The 13,940-nt window shown below is 44.8% G+C and overlaps 1 protein-coding gene across 3 annotated transcripts in view; it reads left to right on the top strand.

Moving 5' to 3' along the window:
- Nucleotides 1-13,940, top strand: part of LOC105493785 (structural maintenance of chromosomes 1A) — a 63,396-nt gene that overhangs the window by 29,043 nt on the left and 20,413 nt on the right. For 2 of the 3 annotated variants that reach the window (XR_011618197.1, XR_011618198.1), the window contains exons 20-22: nt 11,596-11,752; nt 12,191-12,345; nt 12,468-12,619. Coding sequence is in view for 1 of the 3 variants with exons in the window: in XM_011761706.3 (XP_011760008.1) it covers nt 11,596-11,752; nt 12,191-12,345; nt 12,468-12,619; nt 13,767-13,836 (534 nt within the window). In the remaining 2 variants the exon portion in view is untranslated. Of the gene's footprint in view, nt 1-11,595; nt 11,753-12,190; nt 12,346-12,467; nt 12,620-13,766; nt 13,837-13,940 lie in introns of all 3 variants that reach the window. The other variant, XM_011761706.3, reaches the window with a different exon arrangement.

A 13,940-nucleotide genomic window follows, 5' to 3' on the forward strand; every position in this document is an offset into this window, starting at 1 on the left:
TCATCCTTGACTTCTCCCTCTTTCACTTTACATAATCAATTAATTACCAAGCCCTGTGGATTCTGCTTCTTAAATAGCTTTCTTTTTTTTTTTTTTTTTTGAGACGGAGTCTCGCTCTGTCACCCAGGCTGGGGTGCAGTGGCCGGATCTCGGCTCACTGCAAGCTCCGCCTCCCGGGTTCACGCCATTCTCCTGCCTCAGCCTCCCGAGTAGCTGGGACTACAGGCGCCCGCCGCCTCGCCCGGCTAGTTTTTTGTATTTTTTAGTAGAGACGGGGTTTCACCGTGTTAGCCAGGATGGTCTCGATCTCCTGACCTCGTGATCCGCCCGTCTCGGCCTCCCAAAGTGCTGGGATTACAGGCGTGAGCCACCGCGCCCGGCTTTTTTTTTTTTGAGACGGAGTTTCGCTCTTGTCGCCCAGGCTGGAGTGCAGTGGCGTGATCTCGGCTTACTGCTACAACCTCTGCCTCCCAGGTTCAAGCGATTCTCCTGCCTCAGCCTCCCGAGTAGCCGAGATTACAGGCACCCACCACCATGCCCTGCTAATTGTTAGTGGAGACGGGGTTTCACCATGTTGGTCAGGCCGGTCTTGGACTCCTGACCTCAGGTGATCCGCCCGCCTTGGCCTCCCAAAGTGCTGAGGTTACAGGCGTGAGCCAATGTGCCCGGCCCTAAATATCTATTGAATTCTGGTTTTTGTTTCCACTGTCTCTAATGCAGGCCACTTTCATCTCACATAGCCACCTACAGGAGCCTCCTAAATAGTTTATGATGTGTTTCAATCATTATATTCAGGAGAATTTGATTTTTTTAACTTACGGAAAATTTCAAGCATATGGAAGTAAAGAGAATGATGATAATGAACCTCAGGCACTCAGCTTCAACAGTTAAGCAATCTTGTTTTTTATACCCCCCATTGGACTATTTTAAAGAAAACTCTAAACATTACTCCATTCATAATTATCCCAGCATGTATCTCTAGAATATGAGAACTTTTAAGAAAAACAACCACAATGTTATACTGGAAAATATTTAACAATAACTCCACAATATCGTCTAATCAGTAAATGTTTAGATTTCCATGAAAGTCCCATAACTTTTTTTTTTTTTTTTTTGCAGTTTATGTGTTTAGATCAATATTCCAGTAAGGCCCCTATGTTAAAATTGGTCTCTGCTAGTCTATAACATTTTCTTCTTTGTTTTTATTTTATTTTTTCCTTCCTGTTTATCTGTGGAAGGAACTGGGTCTTGGTAGTATAGAATTGTCTGCATTCTGGATTTGGCTGATTATGTCCTCGTGATGTTACTGAACATGTTTTTCCATTCCTTGTATTTCCTATAAACTGGTAGGTAAATCTAGGGTTTGATTGGATTCAAGTTCTTTTTTTGGCAAGAATATATCATAGGTGGTACTATGTACTTGTGAACTTCCTTCTGCATCACATCAGTAGACACCTGATGTTGGTTCTCACTTTCTTTGTAATGTTAAAATTGACCAGTGTTCAACATTAGCTATGGTATTCTTGCCAAAAAACAAACGTGGATCTGATCAAGCTTCCGTATCCATCAACTATCAGAAACACTGGTGCCAGGGGAATGTTAAAAAAGCACATGAGGGATGGGCGTGGTGGCTCATGCCTGTAATCCCAGCACTTTGGGAGGCCAAGGCACGTGGATCACCTGAGGTCAGGAGTTCGAGACTAGCCTGGCCAACATGGTGAAATCCCATCTCTACTAAAAATACAAAAATTAGCCAGGCATGGTGGTGCACACCTGTAATCCCAGCTACTTGGGAGGCTGAGGCAGAATTGCCTGAACCCTGGAGGCGGAGGTTGCAGTGAGCTGAGATTGTGCCATTGCACTCCAACCTGGGTGACCAGAGCGAAACTCCGTCTCAAAGAAATGCACAGGGATGTGGTTAGCCAAATCCAGATTGGGAAAATCTTTTTTTTTTTTTTTTTTTTTTTTTTTTTTGAGACAGTCTTGCCCTGTCACTCATGCTGGAGTGCCGTGGCGTGGTCTCAGCTCACTGCAAGCTCCACCTCCCGGGTTCACGTGTTTCTCCTGCCTCAGCCTCCCCAAGTAGCTGGGACTACAGGCGCCCACCACCACACCCGGCTAATTTTTTTTGTATTTTTAGTAGAGATGGGGTTTCACTGTGTTAGTCAGGATGGTCTCTATCTTCTGACCTCATGATCCGCCCGCCTTGGCCTCCCAAAGTGCTGGGATTACAGGCGGGAGCCACCGCGTCTGGCCTGAGACTGGGAAATTCTAAAGGACAGAAGACCTGATGTCTTTTGTAAATAAATGGGGAGAGTAAAATAGAGAGGGGGGAGCTGTTGCAGACTAAAAGAGACAAATCAACCAAATGAAATGTGTGGGACCTCACTTGAATACATTACATAGAAAAGAAAGGGAGAGGGACCTTATAAAAGTAAATGAGACTTAAGAGACATATCAGCTCATTGCAATGTGTGCACCTTATTTGGAACCTACTTTGAAAAACCCGTAAGAAAAAAAAGGTATAAAACAGAGGAATTTGAACACTAACTAGGTATTTGAATTTTTATTTTTATTTATTTTTTTATTTTTTGAGACGGAGTCTTGCTCTGTCACCCAGGCTGGAGTGCAGTGGCATGATCTCAACTCACTGCAACCTCCCTCTAACTCCTGGGTTCAAGCGATTCTTCTGCCTCAGCCTCCTGAGTAGCTGGGACCACAGGCACGTGCCACCATGCCTGGCTAGTTTTTTGTATTTTTAGTAGAGACGGGGTTTCAATGCATTAGCCAAGATGGTCTCGATCTCCTAACTTCGTGATCCTCCCACCTTGGCCTCCCAAAGTGCTGGGATTACAGGCGTGAGCCACTGTGCCCGGCCGCGGGAATTGTTAAAATTTTTAAGTGTAATAGTGGTATTACTATTTTTTTTAAGTCCTTATCTTTTATAGGAGTGATTCTCATTGAGAGGGTAGATATTTTGTTCCCCCAGGGAACATATGACAATGTCTGGAGATACTCTTGTCATGCCTACTTGTCATAACTGGAGTAGAGGGGTTACTACTGGCATCTAGTGGGTAGACACCAGGGATGCTGCTAAACATCCTACTGTGCACAGGACAATCCCTACAGCAACAAACTGCCTGACCCAAAATGTCAATAGTTCAAGACCCTCTCTCAAAAAATAAAAAATAAATAAATGTCGGCCAGGTGTGGTGACTCATGCCTGTAATCCCAGCACTTTGGGAGTCCGAGGCAGGAGGATTGCTTGAGCCCAAGAGCTAATTTTTAAAAATTAGCTGGGCATGATGGCATGTACCTGTAGTCTCAGCTACTCAGGAGGCTGAGGCAGGAAGATCACTTGATCCTGGGAGGTTGAGGCTGCACTGAACCTAGATCACACCAGTGTGCTATAGCCTGGGTGACAGGGAGATGCTGTCTCAAAAAAGAAACTTCAATGTTCAGATGTCTTTTATGTTTCAATTTGTTGGAGTCATTTTTCTTCTTCTTCTTCTTCTCTCTCTCTCTCTCTTTTTTTTTTTAATGTAGAGACAGGGTCTCACTATGTTGCCTAGGCTGGTCTCAAACTTCTGGCCTCAAGTGATCCTCCTGTTTCAGCCTCTTGAAGTGTTGGGATTACAGGTGTGAGCCTCTGCACCTGGCCCATTTTTCTTTGTTTTTGTTTGAGACAGAGTCTCACTCTGTCACCCAGGCTGGAGTGTAGTGGCACGATCTCAGCTCACTGCAGCCTCTGCCTCCTGGGTTCAAGTGATTCTCCTATCTCAGCATCCTGAGTAGCTGGGATTACAGGCATGCACCACCATGCCCAGAACATTTTTTAAATTTTTAGTAGAGATGGGGTTCTGCCACATTGGGCAGGCTGGTCTTGAACTCCTGACCTCAGGTGATCCCCCTGCCTTGGCCTCCTAAAATGCTAGGCTTACAGGCATGAGACGCCACACCCAGCCCCATTTTTCTTCTTTTTTTTTTTTTTTTTTTTTTTTGAGACAGAGTCTGGCTCTGTTGCCCAGGCTGGAGTGCAGTGACGTGATCTTGGCTCACTGCAAGCTCCGCCTCCCGGGTTTCCGCCATTCTCCCGCCTCAGCCTCCTGAGTAGCTGGGAGTACAGGCGCCCACCATCTCTCCTGGCTAATTTTTTTGTGTTTTTAGTAGAGACAGTAGTTCACTGTGTTGGCCAAGCTGGTCTCGAACTCCTGACCTCGTGATCTGCCCACCTTGGCCTCCCAAAGTGCTGGGATTACAGGTGTAAGCCCCTGGGCTCGGCCCCCCACACACTTTATTATCCCTCCCTACCCCTAGGTTATTTTAAAATTAAATTCTGGGCCGGGCACGGTGGCTCATGCCTGTAATCCCAGCACTTTGGGAGGCCGAGGCAGGCGGATCATGAGGTCAGGAGATTGATCCTGGCTAACACAGTGAAACCCCATCTCTACTAAAAATACAAAAAATTAGCCGAGCGTGGTGGCACCTGCCTGTAGTCCCAGCTCCTCAAGAGACTGAGGCAGGAGAATCACTTGAACTCAGGAGTCAGAGGTTGCAGCGAGCAAAGATCATGCCATTGTACTCCAGCCTGGGCGACAGAGCAAGACTCCGTCTCAAAAAAAAAAAAAAAAAGAAATTGTGGACATCATTTCATTTGCAAATATTGCAGGATACATCTCTGAAAGAGATAGGAATTCTTAAAAATAATTAGAACCATTACATACCTAAAAATAATTTTTCTTTTTTTGAGCCAGAGTCTTGAACTATCACAGGGGCTGGTGTACAGTGGCACAATCTCGGCTTTCTGCAACCTCCGCCTCCCGGGTTCAAGAGATTCTCCTGCCTCAGCCTCCTGAGTGGCTAGGATTACAGGCGCCTGCCACCACGCCCAGCTAATTTTTTGTACTTTTAGTAGAGATGGGGTTTCACTATGTTGGCCAGGCTGGTCTTGAACTCCTGACTTCGTGATCCACCCGCCTTGGCCTCCCAAAGTGTTGGGATTACAGGCGTGAGCCACTGCACCTGGCAGTAATTTCTTAATACAGTAATTAGTGTTACACATCCATGATGGTCACACGCAAACACACACACTACCTGCTTGAATTGGAAGTCAAATAAGATGATTGATCGTTATTGGATGATTGATAAAGCCATTAGTTGATATGTCACTTGAATCTCATTTAATTTATAGGATCCCCCTCCACCTGTTTTTATTTTTCTTTGCACAATTTTTTTGTTGTTGTAGAAATTGACTTATTTCTTCTGAAGGATTGTTCACATTCTATACTTTGCTATTATGTCCTGTGGTGTTTAAAATGTTCCCTTCACCCCACCCCCCCTCCAAAAAAAAACCCAAAAATGGTTCTGCTATCCTCTGTAGTTCTTGTAAGTGAGTAGTTAGATGTAGATCAGTGCTGTTCAATAGAGATAAAATGTGATCTACATGTGTAATTTTCGATTTTCTTTTTTTTTTTCTTTGGGACGGAGTCTGGCTCTGTCGCCCCGGCTGGAGTGCAGTGGCCGGATCTCAGCTCACTGCAAGCTCCGCCTCCCGGGTTTACACCATTCTCCTGCCTCAGCCTCCCGAGTAGCTGGGACTAGTGACGGAATCTTGCTTTGTTGCCCAGGCTGGAGTGCAGTGGCACGATCTCGGCTCACTGCAACCTCCGCCTCCCGGGTTCACGCCATTCTCTTGCCTCAGCCTCCCGAGTAGCTGGGACTACAGGCTCCCACCACCACACCCGTCCAATTTTTTTTTTTGTATTTCTAGTAGAGACGGGTTTCATCTTTTTAGCCAGGATGGTCTCGACCTCTTGACCTTGTGATCCACCCACCTTGGTCTCCCAAAGTGCTGGGATTACAGGCATGAGTCACTGCGCCCAGCCAATTATCTATTTTCTAGTAGCCACATTTTAAAAATAAAAAGACAAAGGTGAAATTAATTTTAATACTATATTATGTTTAGCCTGGTATCCTCAGGAGTATCATTTCAATGTGTGAACTATATAAAAATTATTGATGAGATATTTGATGATCCTTTTTTGTACTGTCTGCAAAATCTACTATGTATTTTACACTTACAGCACGTCTCAATTCAGATGCTAAAATTTCCTCAGAAATACTTGATCTGTATTTAGATTTCCTAAAATTTACAATTGAAAAAGGAGACCCACATACCCAAGTTGTTCCAAATATACATCAAAGTTTTCCAGTAACTGAATTGAATATCAGGTTTTCAGTTTAAATGAACTAAAGTTTCATAACATTAAGATTTTATCTCCTCAGTTGCACTAGCCAAATATCACATGCTAAGTAGCCACATGTGACTACTGGCAACCAGATTGGACAGCACAGAGGCTTGGTTAGATTCAAATTTTGGGGTTCGCTTGTTTGTTGTAGCTACAACTCCACAGGTGGTGGTGGTACTTCCATCAGAAGGTACATAATGTCCATTAGTGGCTCTTTTAGTATGGTTTGCAGCCATGCTTCTTATTGCATAGATCCATTAATTACTCAGGGGTTGCAAAATGGTGACCTTACTCAATCATTTCTGTGTTTACTAGCTGTAGTATTATAGATATTTCCTCTCACCATTTATTTGGTTATTCTGAGATACAGTTTGTATAGGAAAGGCAGGATATATATGCTTGATTCCCCCCCTCCATCAGTTTATAAAATAAGGAATTGCTTCCTTGGCTTTCTCAAGATTTGTCCACTGAGTTCTCATATCATTATGAATTTAAATATATTTCGTGTCTTTCAGTCTGTTTTGGTTATTATCCTTCTTGGTGCTCAGGTTGTCCCATCTTTGGCAATGGTAACTCATTCAGTTTGGCTTCTGAATTATTTCAACACAACCCTGGTAGTCTTTGATATCTCCCTTGCTTTCCAATATGTCCAGGCTCATCCTCCCTATTTTCCACCCAGACCTGGAATCAGCTATTTCTCCAGGAAGCTCTGACTTCCTTTAGTGGGAAATACTATTATTTAGCAACTACCATCTGGATATTGGAGTATTCATGATTGCTGGGTTTGTTAGTGCTTCCAGAACTTCTCAATAGATTGGGCTATTAAATGTGTTGTTTTTTTATTATTATTTTGAAGGAAAAATGCATCATGAATTCATATTGATACTTTGAATTGAAATTGTAATTTTTAGTTTAACATCATTGATTTTATTTTTGAGTCTCCCAGTTGTTGTTGCTGAAAATCTCAGTTCCTAGCAACACTAACATAATAACACATTTACTTTATCCTACTATGTATATAATAGTTTGAAAAATCACAATAAGATATTATTAGTAAAAGGGCCGGGTGCAGTGGCTCACGCCTGTAATCCCAGCACTTTGGGAGGCCAAGGCGGGCGGATCACAAGGTCAGGAGATCGAGACCATCCTGGCTAATATGGTGAAACGCCATCTCTACTAAAAATACAAAAAATTAGCTGGGCGTGGTGGCGGGCGCCTGTAGTCCTAGCTACTCAGGAGGCTGAGGCAGGAGAATGGTGTGAACCTGGGAGGTGGAGGTTGCAGTGAGCTGAGATCATGCCGCTGCACTCCAACCTGGGCCACAGAACAAGACTCCGTCTCAAAAAAACAAACAAAAAAGATTTTATTAGTAACAATTTGATTATTGAATGTAATTTTAAATAGTTTAAGATTTTCCGAGATTCTTTTTATTATTAAGCTAAGGAAAGCCTCATTGGGCATGTATAGTCATGTTCCTATGTTTTAAAGTAATTTGAAAGGATTATCTGAGTGTTTAACCAGCTTAATATATAGTTAAGTTTCTTTGCTTTAGTTTGTTTTTCATTTTTAGGGGTTACTCTTTTTAGCATTTTGATTTTTTTTTCCAGCTTTAATTTCGAAATGTTTCAAACCTATGAAAAACTTGAAAGACTAGAACAGTGAACACTCATATGCCTTTCACCTTAGATTCACCAGTGAATATTTTACCACATTTGCTTTTTCTCTCATCTTTCCCCTCCTTCCCTTTTGCCTCCCATTACATGCAGTTGTTTTGTTTTTGCTGAACCTTTTGAAGGAAGTGTGGCCATGATACTTCAGCCCTAAATACTTCAGCATGCTAAGAGCAAGGAATTGTCCTACCTAACCATAATTTCATATTATACCTAAGAAAATGAATAATTAGGTTTCTTAATATTTAATCTTCAACCCATATTTGAATTTCCCTAGATGTTCTAAAAGTGTCTTTTGTAGTTTTTTTTTTTTCTTTTTGGAACTAGTATCCAATCAAAATTTGTGAATTTCTTTTATTTATTATGTCTTTTCAGTTTCTTTTAATATGACCTTTTATTCATGGCATTGATCTTTTTTTTTTAATTTATTTTTATTTTTATTTTTATTTTTTTTTTGAGATGGAGTCTCGCTCTGTCGCCCAGGCTGGAGTGCAGTGGCATGATCGCGGCTCGCTGCATGCTCCGCCTCCCGGGTTCACGCCATTCTCCTGCCTCAGCCTCCCAAGTAGCTGGGACCAGGCGCCCGCCACCACGCCTGGCTAATTTTTTTGTGTTTTTAGTAGCGACGGGGTTTCACAGTGTTAGCCAGGATGGTCTCGATCTCCAGACCTTGTGATCTGCCCGCCTCAGCCTCCCAAAGTGCTGGGATTACAGGCGTGAGCCACCACGCCCAGCCGGCATTGATCTTTTAAAGAGTGTATGAGAGTTTTTGTGGAAAATGTCCCACGTTATGAATATGTTCTTTTTTTTTTTTTTTTTTTTTTTTTTACAATATTATTTAACCTGTTCTTCCAACCCTTGTATCCCCTGTAAATTGGAAATTTCATCCAGTCTGGAGGCTCAATGGATTCATGTTAAGTACTTTTTGGCAAGAACATTTCATTAGTGAACTTTATGTGGCATCCCTCCAGGAGGTACATCATGTCAGGATGTGCCCACTATTAGTGATACTGAGTTTGATCCCTCAGTTAAAGTGTCAGTTGCTAGGTTTTTCAACGCTAAATGTACACTTTTGCCTTTGTCATTAGTAATCTTTAGAGTGATGCTTTGGCATTTTGTGAATATCTTGTTCCCCAAAAATTTTTTACCCAGTGGTTTTCACATTTTGATTAAATTTGTTTTAATAGTTATATATAACATCTTTATGTGTTTCTAAAACCAAAAGTATAAAACAAGGTACATGAAGAGAATTCTTGCTTCCATTCCTGTCCCTTTCACCTCTCTTTCTCGATAGATAACCCTTTAATTAGTTTTTGGATTATTCTTTTTGTTGTTGTTATATGTTTAAAATACAAATATATTTGTATTCCCTCTACCTTCACTTAAATAAGAGATAGCGTACACTATTGTGTAGCTTTCATATTTGACTTAAAAACCTATCCTGGGGCCGGGCACGGTGGCCCATGCCGGTAATCCCAAGCACTTTGGGAGGCCGAGGCGGGCAGATCACGAGGTCAGGAGGTTGAGACCATCCTGGCTAACATGGTGAAACCCTGTCTCTACTAAAAATACAAAAAAAAATTAGCCAGGCGTGGTGGCGGGCACCTGTGGTCCCAGCTACTTGGGAGGCTGAGGCAGGAGAGTGGCGTGAACCTGGGAGGCGGAGCTTGCAATGAGCTGAGATCGCGCCACTGCACTCCAGCCTGGGCGACAGAGTGAGACTCTGTCTCAAAAAAAAAAAAAAAAAAAAAAAACCTATCCTGGAGACCACTCCGAAGTAGTGTATAGAGTTCTTCATAAGGACTTTTTAAAATATACCTATGTTTATGTCCTTTTTATTCTTGAAATCATTCACTGGTACCTCACCTTTCTCAGGATAAAGTCTAAACCTTATAAGGCCCTTCGTAATCTGGCTTTTACTTGTCTATCTAGCATCTTTTCTTTCTGTGCCCTCCCCCAACACACTTGTACACATGCATCAATGCACACGCATGCACATACACACACAATTGCTACTACTGCCATATTGTTTTTTGTTTTTGTTTTTTTTTTTTAAGACAAGGTCTCACACTGTTATCCAGGTTGGAGTGCAGTGGCACCATCATGGTTCACTGTAGTCTCGATCTCCTGGGCCCAAGCAGTCCTCTCACCTTAGCCTCCCAAGGAGCTGGGACCACAGGCATGTGCCACCATGTCTGGCTAATTTTTTTTATTTTTGTAGAGACAGAGTCTCCCTGTTTTGCCCAGGCTGGTCTCAAATTCCTATTCTCAAGCGATTTTCCTGACAGCCTCCCAAAATGCTGGGATTAAAGACGTGAGCCACCATTCCTGGCTTGATTTCTCTTTTGAATTCTTTTCAATTCGATGAATGGACCATGAGCAACCTCCCCTGGCCACTTTTTGTGATGCTCCCAACTGCATAGAAGTCTGTTCCTGGCCGGGCATGGTGGTTCACACCTGTAATCCCAGCACTTAGGGAGGCTGAGATGGGTGGATCAGTTGAGCCCAGGAATTTGAGACCAACCTGGGCAACATGGCGAAACTCTGTCTCTACAAAAAATACAAAAGTTAGCCAGGCATGGTGGTGTGTGTCCGTAGTCCCAGCTACTTGGGAGGATCACTTGAGCCTGGGAGGTAGAGCTTGCAATGACCAGAGATCATGCCATTGCACTCCAGCCTGGGTAATAGAGCGAGACTCTGTCTCCAAAAAAAAAATAAAGTGTATTCCTTTTCTCTGTCTTCACTTGTTCATCCTGTAGTCCTTAGCTTAAACATATTCCTGGAAGCCTACCTTAATTTTTATCACCCGATGAGGTAACCAACCAGAACGCCTCAATGCAGGTCACATATTTCTTATTCTATATACTAGTGGGATCCTTCCCTCTACTTATTATACTTATTTATACCTAAAATACCCTAGGCTCACTAAACATAATAGTACTAACATTCACCACTCAAGAACTATCAATCTCCTGATCTCTGAGTTAGGTGTCTTTCTTGTGAGCTGATTCAACATTGCCTGCTTATCATTGTTTTCACATTCATCCTACAGTATTCTGGTTGTTTACTTATCTGCATTCCTCTGTTAGACCCCTGAGCTCTGTGAGCGCAGAAACCAGGGCTCACAGGACAGGATGGCCCCAGTGCCTGGCACTTGGTAGGCAATCAGTAAATATTTATTGACTGAAAGTGGCAGAAAGGCACAAGCCCAGACATGCATTGCAATATCCATAAGAACTAAAACTAAACTCAAATGGAATTTGCTCAAATGTAGTGATCTAAGCAGAAAACGTGAATTGCCTTACTTATTGTGGAGCTGTAAGTGGAGTCCAGAGCAGCCAGCGTGGGAGCCTCCAGGTCACCCTGGGGTGGTACTGGCTCATGGCTTGGGCTGAGAGCCAGAGAGGGGCACCACCAACTGCTCCTCCTGAGAGACAAAGAGGTCGGCAGGGCCTGGGGGAAGGGCTAGAGATTAGAAAGCAGCTTCAGCCTATAATTTCCAGAGATGGTGGAAATGGTTACTATGGGTAGGATCTGATGGAAGGAACCAAGCTGGAGAAGAAGAACCTGCCCTCCATATAGGAGCAGGCACCCAGGCCACACTCAGTCATCTCTCGGTGGGGGCCTGGGCACAGGGGCCAGGCCCTTCTTGATGTTGCTGGGCCTGGGGCTTACAGGATGCCCAGGCTGAGGAAGAGATCAAGCAAGAGATGAACACACTGCAGCAGAAGCTGAATGAGCAGCAGAGTGTGCTTCAGCGTATTGCCGCCCCCAACATGAAGGCCATGGAAAAGCTGGAAAGTGTCCGAGACAAGTTCCAGGAGACCTCAGATGGTAAGATTTACCCTTCTACTTGGGCCTATGATAAGGACAAGAGGCTAAAGGTATGCCACGGGCCTGCTGTACATCACAGCAGTTCCTGTTCTGACATGCTTTCTTACTTAAAACTCCCAGGAGCCCTAAACAGTAGGGGTTATTACACCTGCTTTATAGAACAGAAAATTGCTGAGGTTCCCAGAGGGTAAATGACCTGTTCAAGGTCACGTAGCTGGTTGCTGGTAGAACACAGGGAGGAATCCATATTTGTGTGGCTGCAGGCCCCTGTTTCTTCCTCTGCATTGTATCCAGTGGCCAGTCCACTGGATACAGATCCTTCTGGGACCCTCCTCAGGCATTCCTCTCTCTCTCGGTGGGATGTCCCTGCTCTGGATTGTCATTTGCAGGTCCTTCTTGCCAGGGCACCGAGGGGTCACCTGTCTTTCTTTCTGGCAGAGTTTGAAGCAGCCCGAAAGCGAGCAAAGAAGGCCAAGCAGGCATTCGAACAGATCAAGAAGGAGCGCTTTGACCGCTTCAATGCTTGTTTTGAATCTGTGGCCACCAACATTGATGAGATCTATAAAGCCCTGTCCCGCAATAGCAGTGCCCAGGTAGGCTGGAGCCCCTTACCCAACCAGCTGCTACCATCCTCAGTTATCTTTCCCTCTAGGCTTCCTGTCCCTATCTCCATCCAGACTCAGATACAGATCCTGACCCATCTGCCTTTCCCTAGGCATTCCTGGGCCCTGAGAACCCTGAAGAGCCCTACTTGGATGGCATCAACTACAACTGTGTGGCTCCTGGGAAACGCTTCCGGCCTATGGACAACTTATCAGGCGGGGAGAAGACAGTGGCAGCTCTGGCCCTGCTCTTTGCCATCCACAGGTAAGGCTGATCCCCTAGGTCAGTTGACGAAGACTGAACTGAGGCCACCAGAGGCTCTGGGGCCCAAGGATACACAGAGATCTGCAAAGGTGAAGATAGTTTGGTGGAATCTGGATTGCATCCCTGTTTCACTATCTACTGCAGCGTATCTGGCTTTGGTTTTTCTGGACCTGTCTTCCCCATCCACCCTCATCCGCTCAGCATGCCCTCACCGGCCTCTGCATGTATTCAGTCCCACCTCCAGGCTTTTGCTCACAAGGTTGCTGGCTAATAATCCCTTTCCATGTAAATCTAGGTTGATCATCACCTTTCACCCCTTCACCCTTTCTCATTCTCCTCCCCTTCCTTTAGGAAGCCCTCCTTGATCACTGTGTCATACCCTGACCTTCCCCTCCTGAATGCCAGTACTTGAGTCTGACTCCTGCAGCTTATATTGCCTGATTGTACAGCATCAATTTCTTGAGTGCTGCTCTGTACCAGACCCTGCGGAGGGATTAGGTACACAGATGTATCAGACAGGGTCTCCGGCCTCGAGGAGCTCACAGTCTAGCAGAAGCCAGACGCATAAACAGACATGTGCTAAGTGTTGTAACCGGGTGAGCATGGGTGCGATGGATACACAGAGGAGGTACACTTAACCCAGTCTGTGGGGAGGGTGTGGGTAAGCCAGAGAAGACTTTTAAGGACAGGTGCCACTTGAGCAGGAGATGTAAAGGATGAGTAGAAGTTTGCCAGGGAGACCAGCAGGCATTCTAGGCTGAGAATGCAGCATGTGCAGAGGCAAGGAGGCATGACAGAGCATGCTGTGATGGCGTGTGTTTGGAATGGGGTGGACCTCTAGGTAGCTCGATCATTACGACTAAAACCTTGGACAGCTTTAGCTCCCCAGCCAGCCTGGAAGCTCCTGAGGGAACCATGTCTTCTTGTGATTCTGTAGGAACCTGAAACACAGGGCTGAGTGCAGAGGGGAGGGCTTTGTTGATGTGTTGGCTTGTAGGGGCTCAGGCAGCTTTGAGACCTGGGTTTTTTAGTCTCTGAAGAAGTGGAGTGGGAAGCTGGCCTGTTTGATGGGTCCTGGGGCTGTCCCACCCCGCCTTGCCACCCCCTCCCCACCTCAGTGTCAGCTCACCTACTGGTTCCCTCCCAGCTACAAGCCAGCCCCCTTCTTCGTCCTGGATGAGATCGATGCTGCCTTGGATAACACCAACATTGGCAAGGTGGGTGCAAAGAAAGTGGGGCCTGGGAGGGATGCCCCCAGGTCGGGGCTGGGTTTCAGGGAACAACTCCTGAGTGTGCCCTAGCCGTTCCTGCTGCCTGCTCT

Source organism: Macaca nemestrina, chromosome X (assembly GCF_043159975.1).
Source record: "Macaca nemestrina isolate mMacNem1 chromosome X, mMacNem.hap1, whole genome shotgun sequence".
Classification (NCBI taxonomy): domain Eukaryota; kingdom Metazoa; phylum Chordata; class Mammalia; order Primates; family Cercopithecidae; genus Macaca; species Macaca nemestrina.